The sequence below is a fragment of the Scyliorhinus torazame genome, chromosome 16, assembly GCF_047496885.1.
Source record: "Scyliorhinus torazame isolate Kashiwa2021f chromosome 16, sScyTor2.1, whole genome shotgun sequence".
In the NCBI taxonomy this organism is placed as follows: Eukaryota; Metazoa; Chordata; class Chondrichthyes; order Carcharhiniformes; family Scyliorhinidae; genus Scyliorhinus; species Scyliorhinus torazame.
The window spans coordinates 132,238,904-132,255,757 of NC_092722.1; the positions used below are offsets into that span (position 1 = coordinate 132,238,904).

A 16,854-nucleotide genomic window follows, 5' to 3' on the forward strand; every position below is an offset into this window, starting at 1 on the left:
TAGGGGCTTTTTGCAGTAACTTCATTGACGCCTACTTGTGACAAGCTATTATTATTATTATTACTAAAGGATTGCACGGTGGCGAAGTGGTTAGCACTGCTGCCTCACAGCGCTGAGGACCGGGTTTGATCCCAGCCCCAGGTTACTATCCGTGTGGAATTTGCGCATTCTCCCTGGGTCTCACACCCACAACCCAAAAAGATGTGCAATTGGCCATGTTAAATTGCCCCTTAATTGGGGGGAAAAAAAGGAATTGGGTACTCAAAATTTTTTTTTAAAGAAAAAAATAGGAGTGGAAGGAGAGCACTAATTCTCAAAGATCATCATTTTTATGTGGCTGTTTGTAACCATTATCAATATTACGTACCTTTCCACCAATGCCTTTCCTCATTTGGGCAGTCTTTTTTTTTTTGTTAAATACTGTGGTTATGCTGGATTATGTTCTGATGCATGAGCAAAGACCAACGTTTTGAGTCACTGGTGGTGCTAAATGTAGCCAAAGCCACCACTGCTATAATGCAAATAGTCGGACAGACTACATTATATAATTCACATTTTATGAAATTAGAAAATTGGCAATGATGGGTGATTAAAGTTGAAAGTTCAACTGACTTCAAAAATAAGTCCATGTTATGTTAAAATAGAAGGAAGGCCTGCAAAATTATTGAGTTACTTAAACTTCATATTTTCCAAACAGCATCAAGTCAAAAGTTAGGGTGGGATTCTCCAGCTGCGTTCGCCTGGCGACCGGAGAATCATGCCTGAGGTCAATGGATTTTTCCATTGTCGGCGTCTCGCCCGTGGCGTTCTTTCGGCGGGTGGAGAACCCAGCCCTTAGTTAATAAAGTATCAATAAATCAAAAACATGCAGCAATCAAAATCTACCAATAAAGCACAGTCGAATTTAAAACAATCTAAACTCAGTAAACACCTATTTTAGCCATATTCTATCTTCCGGGGAATTTCTAAAATGCTTCGCAAAATATTTCACAATCTTATGATTACCCTTGTCTATATAAAGCATCCCTTGTGGTTTCAATAATGTTTTTACATGAACGTTAGAGCCCTTCCCAAAAACCTGGCTGGAGGATGATTGTTTAATCCAGAGTTAATACTCCTAGTTTTGGGGAGAGTAATAGTAACATGGTCTGAGCATGAACTTCATCTTGTTCATCAGATATCTGTCTATTTTATTTGTTCAGGATGTGTGTGTCGCTGGTTGGCCCAGCATTTATTGACCATCCCTAATTGTCTTTGGACTGAGTGGCTTTCTAGGCCATTTAAGAGTCGACCACGTTGCTGTGGGTCTGGAGTCAAAGACCAGACTGGGTAAGGATGGCAGATTTCCCTCTGTAAAGGACATGAGTGAGCCAGATGGGTTTTTATGACCGTAGACAATGGTTTCATGGCCACCATTAGACTTTAAATTCCAAATTTTTATTGAATTCAAATACCACCATCTGTCTTGCTGGAGCCGGATCCATAGAATCCCTGCCGTACAAAAAGAGGCCATCTGGCCCATCAATCTGCACTGACCCTCCAAAAGAGCGCTCTACCTCGGCTCACGCCCCTGCCCTATCCCTGTAACCTCACATACCACTCATGGCTATCCACCTAACCCGCACATCATTCCACTGTGGGAGAAAACTGAAGCACCTGAAAGGAACCTGCACAGATATAGAGAGAGCGTGTAAACTCCACAGTCACCCCAGGCCAGAATTGAACCCTTGCCCCACAAAGCATTATCCTGGGGATTACTCATCCAGTGACAATACCACTACTCCACCGCCTGCCCTATTGGTTCTGCCGTCTGGTGGAGTAAAAGGTTGATTCACAATTGGGAGGGTGTATTTTCCATTGCATGAAATGGATCTTTGAGGTTTCAAATTAAAAACCAACTCCGTCTCAATTTTGCACATGAGCTCTTCAGATAGACGGCATCCAGCTATGAAAACAAGAATGACACTCTTTCATCAGCCTAATTTACATTCTCTTCTTTTTGATGCATTATTATTCCCATTGTTGTTCAGTAACCACACAGCATGTTGCTAAACCCAAGGAATTATCCTGCAAGACATACGCGGCATCCCATCTCACCGGGCTCTCAAAATCCATATGCTCCTCTGTTTTATAGTGTTTCTCAGAGCTACTCTGCCATCAAAGCTGAGTGCATCTCCTAACTGAGTGTCACACTGCACAACAGTTCTTCCCTATTATTGCTAAATCCCACATGTAGTCTTCAGTTCTGCTGCATGTTCAACTTTTTTCAGTGCATTATAGGCTGTTTTAGAAATAAATGGATGAAGAAAATATAATAATCTAGGCCATTTGGAATGGGATAAATAGTCTTTGATCCATAGCTCCCATTATTTTCTACAATAAAACACACTTTGCCTATTTCAGTTACTGTAAATTAGTAGCCTTGTTACATTGAATATTACATTGCTTATTGCTTAACAGTTCTATTGTAATGAAACATTCTCTAATTAAATGAGCAATGTCATGGAACAGTAATGGCATGTTACTGCATTCGGATGTTAAATTACAGATACCGGATGCTGTGCGCTTTTGACTTGGATTATGTATGACATATACACATACTCTTCATTCTGCAAAATTCTGTCATCAAACTGAGATTGCACCCTGACATTAGGGTTTAGCAGATTAAATACCCTGGCATTTGGGACCGTTTAGCTACAGAATAATTGTTCATTCCATCAAATAACCTTTGTGTCTTTATGAAATGAGTGTGCCAATTACTGTGAACAATGCCATGCATGTTGGGATGTTATGAGACAGAGAAAAGCATGGAAATACTTAAGATATTTATAATGAATAGACAATATGTAGAATGTTTGATACTTTTCACATCTGAGAGACACACAAACAGGATAATTTTAACCACAACAGCATACTGTGATATTCATTACAGAAAGCACTTGTGTAGTCATTGTAAAGGAGACCATCATTATTGGTCTTGGAAAAAGTAAAAATGTTGTTTATATATACTTACTGTGATTTTAAGGTTATTATAGATATTGGCTTTATGTTTTTATGTACAGGAGTTGACTGAGATCTGGCCTGTTATCTTTTTTAAGATTTGGTTGCCCTTTAATTCTCTATTCCTGAACTTGGCTATTTTTGTGAGTGTTTTCAAGCTTGCTATTCTTAGAATATTTTTGTGCTCGGATGTCTGGATAAAGAAATCATGCGCTTAGGGAATCAACAGTGAATCCTCTCCATATTACTTCAGCTCGCTTTTATCTTGTGCTCAAATATCATCTTGCTTGTCTTTGGAAGGTGGCAGAATAACACTACACTTTGACATGGATTTTAGCTGTCAATCAAATATACCAAGTATGTATGCAGTGAAAGAAGCAATAGCACATTTGTTAGGTTTGACTAAGCAAATAATTGCTGAACAAATTCCTCTGCTAGGCTATGGTATATATTATTTTCCTGCATAGTAGTTATCTTTATTTTCTCACAGTCTATAGGAATTCTATGCCAATATCAGTTAGACTCTGACCTAGGTGACTGGCAGGCTAAGAAGTACCCTGCAAAGATGACCTAAACCAATTTAATTAATATCCAATGAAAATACATTTGATTAAATTGAGCAGGATATCTATCCACAGATGTGCAGGTTAGGTGGACTCACCATGCCAAAATGCCCCATAGTGTCCAAAGATGTGTCTGGTACGTTACAGGGATTCGGAAATAGGGCGGGCGGGGGGGTGGGCCTCGGCAGGGTTCTCTTTCGGAGCTTTGGTGCAGATTTGATGGAACAGGTGGCCTCCTTCCGCACTGTAGGGATTCTGTGATCCATATTTAAGAGTTTCTGGGTCCTTGCTTGAGCATGAAGACAGCTGATTCAGCAACAGTTCTATGAAAATCAAAAAGGACATTCTTCAGAAGAAAAGCTGATTTTTATTACCTCCTTTTGTGCCACACATATTGAAGAAACCCACACCAAGCTAAATCGTGGGTAAATAAAAATAGTTTTGTCTGGCACTGGGAAGGTTCAAAATTGTGAACAAGGCTGTGAGTAACTCTGAAGTTTGAATTTCCTGAAATGTTATGCTAATTGCAGCTTTGCAACCTTTTATGTTCATTGCAATGAGTTTATATGGATTTTAATACTTGATGGTGAGATATTCAGAATTACTCAAAAGCAGCAAGTGCCTCCAATCAATTTTCTTTCTTCTTACAGGACCGGAATCGGCCCTATGACGCATTTAACTTGCACTCTTTGGAGAATTCTTTAATGGATATTATGAGGAGTGACCATGAGCCTCTCAAAGGTAAACACTACCCTCCCAGTGGCCCACCAATGACAATTGCCGATATAATGTGGAGGAATCACTTTGCAGGTTAGGAATATTCTTGCATTCCTATATACTTGGTATAGATTCTTATAATAATACAAAACTGGAACTTTACTTGAACTTTGTATGTTTGTGGTTAATTGATTGTATATACAAATTTAGACGTTGATTTGTGTTTTTCACTTCCAAAACCTTGCATGTTCCTAATGGCAAAAGACTTTGCAGTTAACTTTTAAGAAAATCTCCATCACTATTGATTCATTTTTTTAAAGTTAGCCAGTGTTCCTGATTAAATAGATGCTTTTGTATTAATAAAATGCCTGTTCAAAATTACCTGTGGAAATTCCACTAAGTTTTATTTCTCTGTTCTAGAAACAATTTTATTGGGCTGTTTAAAACTTGTAAGGTTTTCTTTCCTCCTCCTCAGACACTTTTAGGATTTGGTATTGGTTCACTTGATCAATGAGTGAAGAAAGACCTGAATGGACATCGATTTTCATCTGTTCATAATGCTACAAATATGTTTAAACCCATTTGGTTTCCAGGGTGCTTTTTAAAAAAAAATTAAGAATAAAAGCATTATATCAGAATTATTTCTAGTTTTCATTTTGAGTTTTATCTGATATTTTTATTTGGCAATCATACTAATACTTGTTTCTTGGCTTTTGGATCCAACTATATTTTCCCTGCATTAGAATATGCTTTTGTGCTTCACTGGCTGTGAAATGCTTTCAGACATCCTGAGATTGTGAAAGGCACTATTTAAGTGCAGTTTGTTTTTTCTTTTGAAAAGTGCTTATTAAATTGTGTTACCATGTTTTATTCGAAGTTTATCCATGCCAACTTTTCTTATTTGGGCTGGATTCTCCGGTCCCCCAGCTGCGTGTTGCTTGGCTTGCCGTTCGCTGACGGTGGGATTCTCTCTTCCCGCTGCTAGTCCCATTGAATTTCCCTTTGAAGCCACGTCATATCACCAGGAAACCCACAGGTAGGGGTGTGATGCCGGCGGGAACAGAGAATCCCAACAGCCGGAGAATTCCGGCCTATGTTTTAAGTTTTTATGGTACGCAATTTCCAAAACCCAGTGATTGTATTTGAGTAATGACAGGAGATTTTGGTGAAGAAATTCAAGGAAACCCTGGCCTGAATTCTCCAACCTTGCCCACGGCTGGGATTCTACGGTCCCGCTGAAGTGCATGGCGTTTTGGCCAAGTGCCAAATTCTCCGTTCTCGCTGGTAGCGTTGATGGGGCAAACTCTGATCATAGAATCCCTACAGTACCCAATTCTTCTTCTTCCCAATTAAGGGGGCAATTCAGCATAGCCAATGCACCTACCCTGAACATCTTTGGGTTATGGGGGTGTGACCCACGCAGGCATGGGGAGAATGTGCAAACTCCACACAGACAGTGAACCAGGGCCGGGATCGAACCCGGGTCCTCGATGCCCTGAGGCAGCAGTGCTAGCCACTGCACCACCATGCCTGAATTTTCTCTGAATTTAATTGATTTGTGACCTGCTCAGTTCACAGCAGATGTCCTTTAATTTGACCTGACTACTTGTACAGTTTATGGATTCAGGTAGTGTGCAGTAATTAGTTACCTTACTATCTTACCTATTCCACTCGTGGAGTTTGTCTCTTGCCCAAACTGCAAGTGTTAAGTATGAAAAGCATGGAGAACTATAATGTACGTGCTTGAAGCAGATATAAAAACTAGAAATTGTGAATTGTCTTCAGTCCAGTAAAAAGAGCAATGATTAAGAGCCAGTAACTCATAGTTGACAAAGAGACATCCAGACTGTTAGCTGTGTTCTTTATCCACAGATGCTGTCAGACCTGCTGAGACTGTCCAGCATTTTCTGTTATTGTAACTAGTAGTGCTTCAAGTGTAGGAAATAGTCAATGGTTTTGCAAGGTTGTTTAAGAATCAGTTGACCAGTGCCAGTTTGGATTGGATGCAAAACTGCCAGTCGTTAAGAGTATTAAGCGAGAATAAGTGAAATAATCTAGATTGACAGTAAGAATTGACATGAGCACAGTTTTTTTTTAAATAAATGTTTTTTATTGGATTTTTGAACAGAGTATATTTTGCCGTGGGTCTGGTGCCGGTGTTGCCCCTCACTTCTCCCGGCCAGGTTTCGCCGCCGTTGTCTTCTCGTGCACGCTGCCGCTTCAGCCGGCCCTCCCGTCTTCTGCCTGTATTCCCCTTTTTCTCTGCCCCCCCCACCCTCAACTGGTACTTGAGCACAGTTGTAACTCCTAACCTTATTGACAGTTTCAGGGATCACTTGGTCAAAGGAGAGGAAGATCCAATGAAAATTGCTTTTGAAAGAATTCCTGCAGGTCTCTGTTAAGTATTGTTGTTATCAAGTGAGTTACAATGTGCAGCACTGAATAGAAGTAAAACATTGCTAATGTAGGGAAAGTGCAACTAATGGTACATGGCTCGACTTAGTCGTATCTCCCATTATTTGTTACACTGTGAAAACGTGTCCAACTCTGATTTTAAACATGACAATCTTCATTGTAATTCTTGACATTGACATCATAAATTGCAGTATTTATGTCTGGTTCGGGAATTCTTTTTATGAATTCTTTTTATTAGGCTGGCCTGTTGGAAATTTACTCCTTCACCCCATCCAGGCAATCCATAGAGGATAATACTCTGGCACGGGTTGGTAATTGATCCTTAGACAGACATTAGGGCAGCACGGTAGCACAGTGGTTAGCACAGTTGCATTAGAGCTCCAGGGTCCCAGGTTCGATTCCCGGCTTGGGGCACTGTCTGTGCGGAGGTCTGCACGTTCTCCCCGTTGTGTGCGTGGGTTTCCTTCGGGTGCTCTGATTTCCTCCCACAGTCCAAAGATGTGCAGGTTAGGTGGATTGGCCATGCTAAATTGCCCTTGGTGTCAAAAAGGTTGGGTGGGTTTGCTAAATTGTGGGCATAGGGTGGAGGTGTGGGCTTAAGTGGGATGCTCTTTCCTAAGGGCCGGTGCAGACTTGATGGGCCAAATGGCCTCCGTCAGCACTGTAAATTCTATGAAGAAAAAAGTATAGGAATAAGTGGGTAATTCTTAGGGTGGCAGGCCTGGACTGACAGGGTACTGCAAGTATTCGGGCTTGGGATCTGTCATGATATTCAAACATACATCATAACACACACATAATGATAGACAGAGCAACTGACCAATTAGCACACATAACACGACAGCCAATCACAGACAAGAGTAGACACCGTATAAAACAAGAAACACCACTTCCTGGGCAATCCATCTGGAGACGGCACAGGGCCAGGACCTCAAAGCAAGACACTCACACAGTCACAACGTGCTGAGTACCAAGTTAAATGTATAAATAGTTTAATGGAATAAAACTGCGTTGTACCAATCGCAACCGTGTTGGTTCGTCTGTACCTCGGAGCACCCAACACTTCATGGTACCAGGAGTGAATCGCTACCTACCAGCAAATCTGCCATCCTGAGCTATGGACACCCTCAACAAACCGCAGCCGTTGCAAGTCGCTGGGAACCTGGGCATCAATTGGACTCTCTTCAAGCAGCGCTTTGAACTCTTCATGCAAGCCAATGAAAAATAGGGCGCCTCGGACGAAACGAAGATTGCCATGCTCCTCACTACCGCAGGTCAGCACGCCATCCATGTATACAACTCCTTGGTGTTCGCGGAAGGCGAGAACAAAGCTAAGTATGACCCGGTCCTCCTCAAGCTCGACAAGCACTTCAACGAGAGCTTTGAGAGGTATGTCTTTCAGCAGCGCTTGCAAGGTAAGGATGAGCTCTTTCAGTTCTTCCTGATGCACCTCCGCATACTCGCGCAGTCCTGCGGTTACGACACCACCTCAGAGGCCATGATCCGGGACCAGATCGTTTTTGGCTTTGCCTCCCAGCGGCCTACACCAGCAGCTTCTAAAAATAAAAGGCCTGACCTTAGCATCTGTAGTTGAAGCCTGTGTCCTGCATGAGAATGCGACTAGCCGCGCTATGCCCAATTTCAGGCGACCGAATCAGCACGGAGGGGGTCCCACGCGACCGAATCGGCAAGCCAGGCCACCCACGAGGCCGAACGCATCCAGGCAATCGAGTTTCCCGCGGCCCGGACGAGGGTGGCCGTTTCGCGCGCTTTTCAAGGCCTCCTGCGTTTGTGCGCGCCAAAACCTACGGCAACGTTGACGGACGTGCTGCGCAGGCGCGCCCGACGCAAGACCGAACTGCGCATGCACAGTGGCGTAACGAACGCCATGATGTCACGGCGTGCGGCAACTGTGGAGCTGCACATTTAAAAGGGCAATGTCCTGCAAAAACCCGACGATGCCTGCGCTGTGGCAAGATGGGCCACTACGCTGCCTACTGTCGAGCGGCTCAACCTGTTGATCTTCCACCTCTCCGACAACCTCGCAGGAACGTGCGGACCATTCAGCCTCCACATCACGACATCCAAACCGATGACACAGATGACCAAGACGCCTTCCGGGTTGTGGTCATTGATGGGAACCGGGTCAACACCATCAATCCGGGTGATGAATGGTGTGCCACCCTGACGGTCAACCGAACGCCGATCACTTTCCGCCTGGACACTGGCGCCTCCGCCAACCTCAGCATGGTCAGCCTTCTACGCCATGAAGGTCAGACCACCAATCCCGGTGCAAGATGGTCGACTACAACGGGAACGTTATCCCGGCCATGGGATCCTGCCAGCTCCAGGTGACACACAACACACACACACGGCCACACTCTCGTTCGAGATAGTCGGCTCATCGAAGGGCTCCCTGCTGCGCACAGGCATGCAAGGCTCGCCACCTTGTGCAACAAGTCCACTCTCTCTCTCTCTCTCTCTCTCTCTCTCTCTCTCTCTCTCTCTCTCTCTCTCTCTCTCTCTCTCTCTCTCCCCGCAGGGTTCCTGCGCCACTTAAAGACCGCCTCAAGCTGGAGCTGCAGGATCTCCAGAACCAAGGGGTCCTATCCAGGGTCACGGAGCCCACGCTATGGGTCAGCTCCATGGTGTATGTCAAGAAGCCCTCCGGCGGGCTCCGTATCTATTGACCCCAAAGACCTCAATAATAATATTATGAGGGAACATTATTCCATACCCAAACGGGAGGAGATCACTAGTGAAGTGGCCCAGGCGAAGATATTCACACATCTGGATGCTTCTAAGGGGTTTTGGCAGATCCAACTGGACCCGTCCAGCCGAAAGCTATGCACCTTCAACACCCCTTTCGGCAGGTTCTGCTACAACCGGATGCCATTTAGTATCATCTCGGCATCTGAGGTCTTCCATAGAATCATGGAGCAGATGATGGAAGGCATCGAAGGGGTGCGCGTATATGTGGACGATGTCGTCATCTGGTCCACCACACCGCAGGAGCACATATATCGTCTCCAACGCGTTTTTGCCCGCATACGGGAAAACGGCCTGCGCCTCATCCGAGCCAAGTGCTCCTTTGGCCAGACAGAGTTGAAGTTCCTGGGGGACCATATCTCCCGGTCAGGGGTCCGTCCGGATGCAGACAAGGTGAGCGCCATCACAGCCATGCCGCAGCCGGCCGACAAGAAAGCTGTCCTACGCTTCCTTGGCATGGTCAACTTCCTGGGGAAGTTCATTCCCAACCTTGCCTCCCACACAACGACTCTGCGCCACCTCGTCAGAAAATCCACAGAGTTCCAGTGGCAACACACACATCAGCTGGAATGGGAGGAGCTCAAACGCAAACTCACCACTGCACCAGTGTTGGTGTTTTTTGACACGTCTCGTGCCACCAAAATCTCAACTGATGCCAGCCAATCCGGTATTGGAGCAGTGCTTCTGCAGCGGGATGACACGGCATCATGGGCCCCAGTTGCCTATGCCTCACGGGCCATGACCCCCACAGAGCAGCGCTACGCGCAGATCGAAAAAGAGTGCCTGGGCTTGCTAACCCGTTTAGACAAGTTCCATGATTACGTATATAGTCTTCCCCGGTTCACTGTCGAAACTGACCACCACCCCCTGGTCAGCATAATAAACAAGGACCTGAACGAGATGACCCCTCGCCTCCAGCGCATCCTACTTAAACTCAGGAGGTACGACTTCCAACTGGTCTACACTCCAGGGAAGGACCTCCGTGGCGGATGCCCTATCCAGAGCAGTGAGCACGCCGCCAGATGCGGAGGGGTTCGTATGTCGGGTCGAGGCACAGGTGGCTTTCACATCCGCAAATCTGCCGGCTGACGACTCCAGTCTGGCCCGTAACCGCCGAGAGACTGCGGCCGACCCCTTTCTGCAGCGAGTGATGCGCCACATGACGGGAGGATGGCTCAAAGGGCAGTGCCCGCAGTTCTACAATGTCCGAGGCGACCTGGCCATCATTGATGGTGTCCTTCTGAAGCTGGACCGGATTGTGATTCCGCACAGCATGCACCAGCTGGTTCTCGACCAACTACACAAAGGCCACTTGGGGGTCGAGAAGTGCAGACGGAGGGCCCGAGGGGCGGTATACTGGCCGGGCATCAGTGACGATATTGCCAACATGGTGCTCAACTGCACAACCTGCCAAAGTTTTCAGCCGGCGCAACCTCCTGAGACGCTTCTGCCCCATGAGCTGGTGACGTCCCCCTGGGCGAAGGTGGGTGTTGACCTGTTTCACACGCTCGGCAGAGACTATGTCATCATAGTTGACTACTTCTCACTACCCTGAAGTCGTACGCCTGCATGATTTGACATCGTCTGCTGTCATCAGGGCTTGCAAAGACACCTTCGCTCGCCACGGCATTCCGATGACTGTCATGTCGGACAATGGGCCCTGTTTTGCCAGCCAGGAATGGTCGTCCTTTGCTGCTTCGTATGGCTTCACACACGTGATGTCCAACCCTCTACACCGCCAGTCAAATGGAAAGGCGGAGAAGGGCGTTCACATTGCCAAGCGGCTCCTCTGCAAGGCTGCTGCTGCCGTGTCGGACTTCTGCCTCGCCCTGCTGGCCTATCGCTCGGCCCCACTAGCCACTGGTCTCTCACCAGCACAGCTGCTGATGGGTCGCGCCCTCAGAACCATTGTGCCCTCCATCCTGGCACCAACAATGGACCATGCTCCGGTACTGCATAGGATGCAACTGCAGCGTGGTCGCCAGAAGAGATCGTATGACGCAGGGCAACTGATCTTCCCTACCTGGCCCCTGGAGACAACGTCCGTATCCACCTACCAGACGGTGGCTGGTCAGCACCTGCCGAAGTTCTCCGACGCTCGTTCCTGGTACGCATGCCTGATGGATCAGTGCGTAGGCGCAATCACCGAGCTCTTCACTTACTTCCACGCTCGCAACGGGACCTTACACAGACACCGTGTCCTCCACTGGTTCCTGATAGCGACTTCGTGGAGCTGCCGTATACCATGCCCCTTCTGTCACCGCCCGTGGCCAGGTCCGCACCTCAGCCGGTGGTTCTCGACCCATCCTTGAGGTGGTCAACCCGAAATCGTCGCTCACCGACTAGACTGGACTTATGAGACTGTTCACACGTTGAACTTTTGCAACCACTGTTTTATAACATGTCTCTGTTTTCTCGTTACAGGCATTCGTTTGATCGTTACAAATTTCCACGTTTTTCTTTTTGTTGTGGTACAATCTCGTTAGCATGTCACACCTGACATCGCCCCTTGTATATAGTCAAGCCTCATGTACATGATGTAAATATTATGCGCGCACACACATTTAGCTGCACTCAGGACACATTTATATTTATAACCATCTATGCACATAATCTTGTAAAAAAGGGGGGCTGTCATGATATTCAAACATACATCATAACACACACATAATGATAAACCGAGCAACTGACCAATTAGCACACACAACACGACAGCCAATCACAGACAAGAGCAGACACAGTATAAAACAAGAAACACAACACTTCCTGGGCAGTCCATTTGGAGACGGCACAGGGCCAGGACCTCCAAGCAAGACACTCACACAGTCACAACGTGCTGAGTACCAAGTTAAATGTATAAATAGTTTAATGGAATAAAACTGCGTTGTACCAATCGCAACCGTGTTGGTTCGCCTGTACCTCCGAGCACCCAACACTTCAGGATCCAGCTGTTGAGAATTTATATCAATGATTTGGATGTGGGCTTGATTTAATGGCTGTGTTGTGCTGGCCCAGATCGAGACATGCCGGTTAAATTGGGGGAGGCACCAAAATCGAGATCCACATTGCCACAAATTGTTTAGCGATCTAACCAGCCCACTCCCAGTGGTGGGTTCCAGATCTCGCCCAGATGTGGTGAGCCACCAATTAAGACCAATGTCCATATCATTAGCAAGATGCAAGTACAATCTAACGGCCTTCTATGAACTTACCAGCTCCCCAGCGAGTCAACACACTGGCGTCGTTTAGCACTCTTTTTTTTTTAAAAAGGAAGCTGATGCAATGGCTGCTGAGGGGACTGAGGAGGTGAGTAACCATTTCCATTACCTGGCATACAGCCCAGGGGCACTGACCAGGCAGCTGACTATATTAGCTTCGAGCTGGATCGAGCCCATCAAGATCCCTGGGCAGCAGGATTCTCTGCCATCGGGAGGATGCCCCAGGTCTGGGGATAATATATGGCATCCATGCCGCCTTGTACGCACCAGGACATCAGGGAGTGCTTTTAATTAACAGGAAGAGGTTCAACTCGTGTGCGTCTACTTCCGGATCATGGAGGAGGGTGCACAAGTCCCAGGGGGCGTGCATGAAAGCTACATCCTAGGACACTCCGATCCCTGGCGACTTCGAGGACCACCGCAGCATGATGGGCAGACTCTTGGGGATAAGCAATACACACTGAGATCCTGGCTGACGGTGCCCGTACAGAGGCCGGAGACCAATGTGAAGTGCCGATAGAACGTGGCCCATGCTGCCACTCGTACTGTCATTGAGCGGAAGCTCAAAACGTGGTTCCGATGCCTGGACCACTCTGGTGGTGTGCTGCAGTACACCCCCCAGAGAGTGCCCTGCTTTGTGGTGGTCTGCTCTGCCCCTCCACAATCTTGCACAGCAGCAGGCAATGTGTTGGAGGAGGGACATGCGGCCCCATTGGAGGAGATGGGGCTGGAGGACGAGCGTGGGGAGAACCTGTGGGAGCAGCCGGAAAGGGGACAGGTGGCAGCGAGTGTCCGGCAAGCTTGGAAGGCCAAGGACGTCTATATCCTCGCCTGCTTCTCATAGGCCAAGGCTTTGTCTGATAGATCGCCCCCTTCTCTCCCCCCAGCCCCTCAACTCCACTTGCGTTTCCCTCCTTCCCACCCATTTCGCTCCTTCCTCTCGCCCTTCCCAACTACCCTGTCCCACTCTCCTATGATCTGTGTAATATCACCCCAGGGTGAATAGTCCGTATCGGCACTGTCAGCGTGTCAATACACAAGGCAGAGTTATGATCACTCGCTCTGAGGTTAGCTCTGGTGCTCCTCAGTTTATGTCAAAGTCTGACTTCTGTCTTTTTGCTGGCAGACGCTCACACTCATCACTTGAACAGTGGCTGCATCGGCGGCTCCTGATCTAGGACCACTATTCCTGGGGGGCAGGGTGTGCAGGGAGCAGAGGGCAATAGAGGGTGGGGGTGCAGCCTGGCTTGTTGTGGAGAACGACCTGACAGGCTCCACATGGATCAGGTGTTAGATGTTGAATGATGAACATTTGAACCTTGCATTGATCCTAGCTGCAGATAGTCCCCCCCCCCTCGCGCCCCTTTTGTGACCCTCAATCTTGTTAAACTGCCGCATTTTGCCGCTAGTCAAGTTGTGTCCCCAGGATGTATATCAGAGGTGGAGGCAGCCTGCTGCTTTTTGCACTCTGTGGCCTTTGATGTCAAGTGTGATTGGGGGGGCGGGGGGGGAGATTGCGTGAGGTGAAGACCGCCGTTGTCTCCCTGGTGGAAGGTACTGAGTCGGGGCTTCCAGCGCTCTCTCCTCCAGGATGATGCCCTTAGGACTCTGGGGTCTCCAATCCGATGGAGGGGCAGCTGGAGATGCCTCTTGGTTATTCAGCTCTGCCTGTCCTAGCACCTCTCTGTTGTCTGCACTATGGTGTTGACCCTCCTCAGTGACTGGGACATGCTCTGGACTGCCTCAGCTATGTCCACCTGCATCGATGCCATGCTGTGCAGTGCCTCAGCAATGTCCACCTGCATCTGGGACATTTCCCTCAGTGCTGGGACATGATGTCGAGGCCCTCGGTCACGGTCGTCACAGACTGAGCCATACCTTAGCCACCACCACTCAAGGCGCTGACGTCATGCTCGAGGCTCTGAGGTAACCTTGCCCAAAGGCTTGGCATCTGACTGTGAGCCAGCAGACCTCTTGACTGCTGACTCCCTTGTATGTTCCTGCCTCCACCTGAGGTGCATCAACAACTATGTGGTGTTCACCAGACTGTGTTCCAGAAGACTGTCCACTAATATCGCCCGCCAAGGTCTGTGTCTCTGCGCTGTGGAGGGTGAGGATGACAACTGTGACACATTGATATCCCCTGAGGTGTCCTCTTGAATGGCTGGGCGGGGGCCGCATGGCCCTGCCCCATTAGGTGGAGATCCTGCGGGAGAAGGGACATGTGGTCAGTGGGAGGGGGACGGTAATTTTGTCTGACATGAGCAACTCGCTTAGATCATCTGGGTGAGGGGGCACTGGATCCTCACATCCCCAGCGCAGGCTAACCTTGCTGTCAGTGACCGCTCTATCCTCTGCCATCTCCACAATCTCCAGGGCCCATTCCTCATGGGAGTGAGGCTGGAACGCTGCCCATCTGGACCCTTTCACGCCTATTATGAATTAACTTCTCCCGCAGAGAGAGGGCATTGTGAGCTGTGAGCTTGGCGCATCGGGGGATCTAAGGCAGGTGGCATGTGTGGACACCACACCTGGACCTGGAGGGGTTGAGCTACCGGTTGCCAGGTGTGCTGGGGTACAAGCACTGTGATCGGATGTGGGGAGGGTGCACGGTGCGAGCAGCTGACTTGGTTGGGGGCAGGGACCAAGGTCAAGGGGGTGGCAGGTAGAACTGAGGGGCCAGTGTTAACTTGCCCTTGCGGCCCAGTGGAGGTAATTTGTCATCTTCCTGCACTGTACGGTGGCCCTCCTAGTCACACTGCCCAAACTGACTGCCGCAGCCTCTAAGGTAGTATTAACGGGCCTGCAGTTGGTCCTCCCACCCACCTTGGGGGAACAGGATGTCCCATCTCGCCTCCACAGCACCAAGAAGCCTGGCCAGGTCGGTAACCCCGAAGCGTGATGCAGATCTACGTGGTGCCATGCTTGTGTGGTAACTTGGAATGAGTTCAGAGGGATGCGTTTAAAAGCAGCTCCCTTTTGTTAGCGTGGTGCTGCTAATGCGAGTCTGACAAATCAGCTGGTGGGACAGCCAGTACTGGGGGAGGGGGGGTCATTTTTGGCACTAACTGGAATTTTTAAATCGTGGAATGGCAAAATTTACCATTCAGCTCATTTCTCTCTCCCGCCTCCCCAAAAAAATGTAATATGAGTTTTTCAGGCTAGAGGTTTTAATTAGTAATTGGTACACTCTCAAGGTCAGTTAGGGATGACTAATAATACTGGCCTTGCCATAGATGCCCCATACATAATGAACACGTTTAAAAGAATAAATGTTACACTTCATCCAGCAAAGGCATAACTTTTAAGGATTTTACAGAATGATGGTGTAATGAGTGTAAGTTCACATCAATTCTTGATTCCTAACTGATTTCCATCTGCAAGGACTTTCAGGTACCCTGTGGAGGAGTTGGGTATCACTCAGAAACCTCTGAATTTCAACATTTAATTGCTTATATGAATGCCAGAAGTTGGTGCCCATTTCAGAATAGTGACAGCAAATGCTGACAGTTTGCCATCATTATAACCCTTATAAGTTTGTCTTTGGGTAAGAAATATATGCACTGGTGAATTCAAGAGTTGAGCTCGATAGTGTGGTCAATTTCATGCCTGAGCCCCGTATTTTTCCTGAGAACAATCTGATTGTTTCCGATGTGGTAGCTACGAGCTGGCATGTGATGCATGTCCTTCAACTTATTTGCACCTGCAGCTTGTTCTAAAGGTATACCATAATCTAACATGATGTGTTTACAAATACGTGGAATAACTATGTATTTTATTTGAGCTGCCTCTTAGTGTCTGTTATTAAAATCCCCTTCCTGTGATCTCTTTACAAGCCTGAAAACCCCGAATTTCTACATGAAGAGGTGACTGAGGATTGAACCAGGGTACCGCAGGTGGGGACATGATGTTAACAGGGAAAGTCAGAATAGATAAAGATGCACTATTTTCTCTTATTGGAGATTCTAAAACTAGTGGTGTAGTCTAAAAATTAGGGCTGGACCATTCCGGAGGCATGTTTGGAAGCAATTCTTCACACAAAGGGTGGTTGAGGTTTCAAACTCGCTCCTACAAACAGCAGTCGACAATGTATCCTCAGGCCTCTGACACTGTATCAACTTTCTGGATCTTCTACACTCTTTTGAATATGTTCAGTTACCAGAAATAGAGAA

At 47.5% G+C, this 16,854-nt stretch overlaps 1 protein-coding gene across 1 annotated transcript in view; it reads left to right on the top strand.

Annotated features, from left to right (window-relative positions):
- cpeb3 (cytoplasmic polyadenylation element binding protein 3) overlaps nt 1–16,854 on the top strand; it is a 192,659-nt gene that overhangs the window by 23,750 nt on the left and 152,055 nt on the right. The window contains 1 exon segment of the mRNA XM_072479090.1: nt 4,214–4,373. Coding sequence (XP_072335191.1) covers nt 4,214–4,373 — 160 coding nt within the window.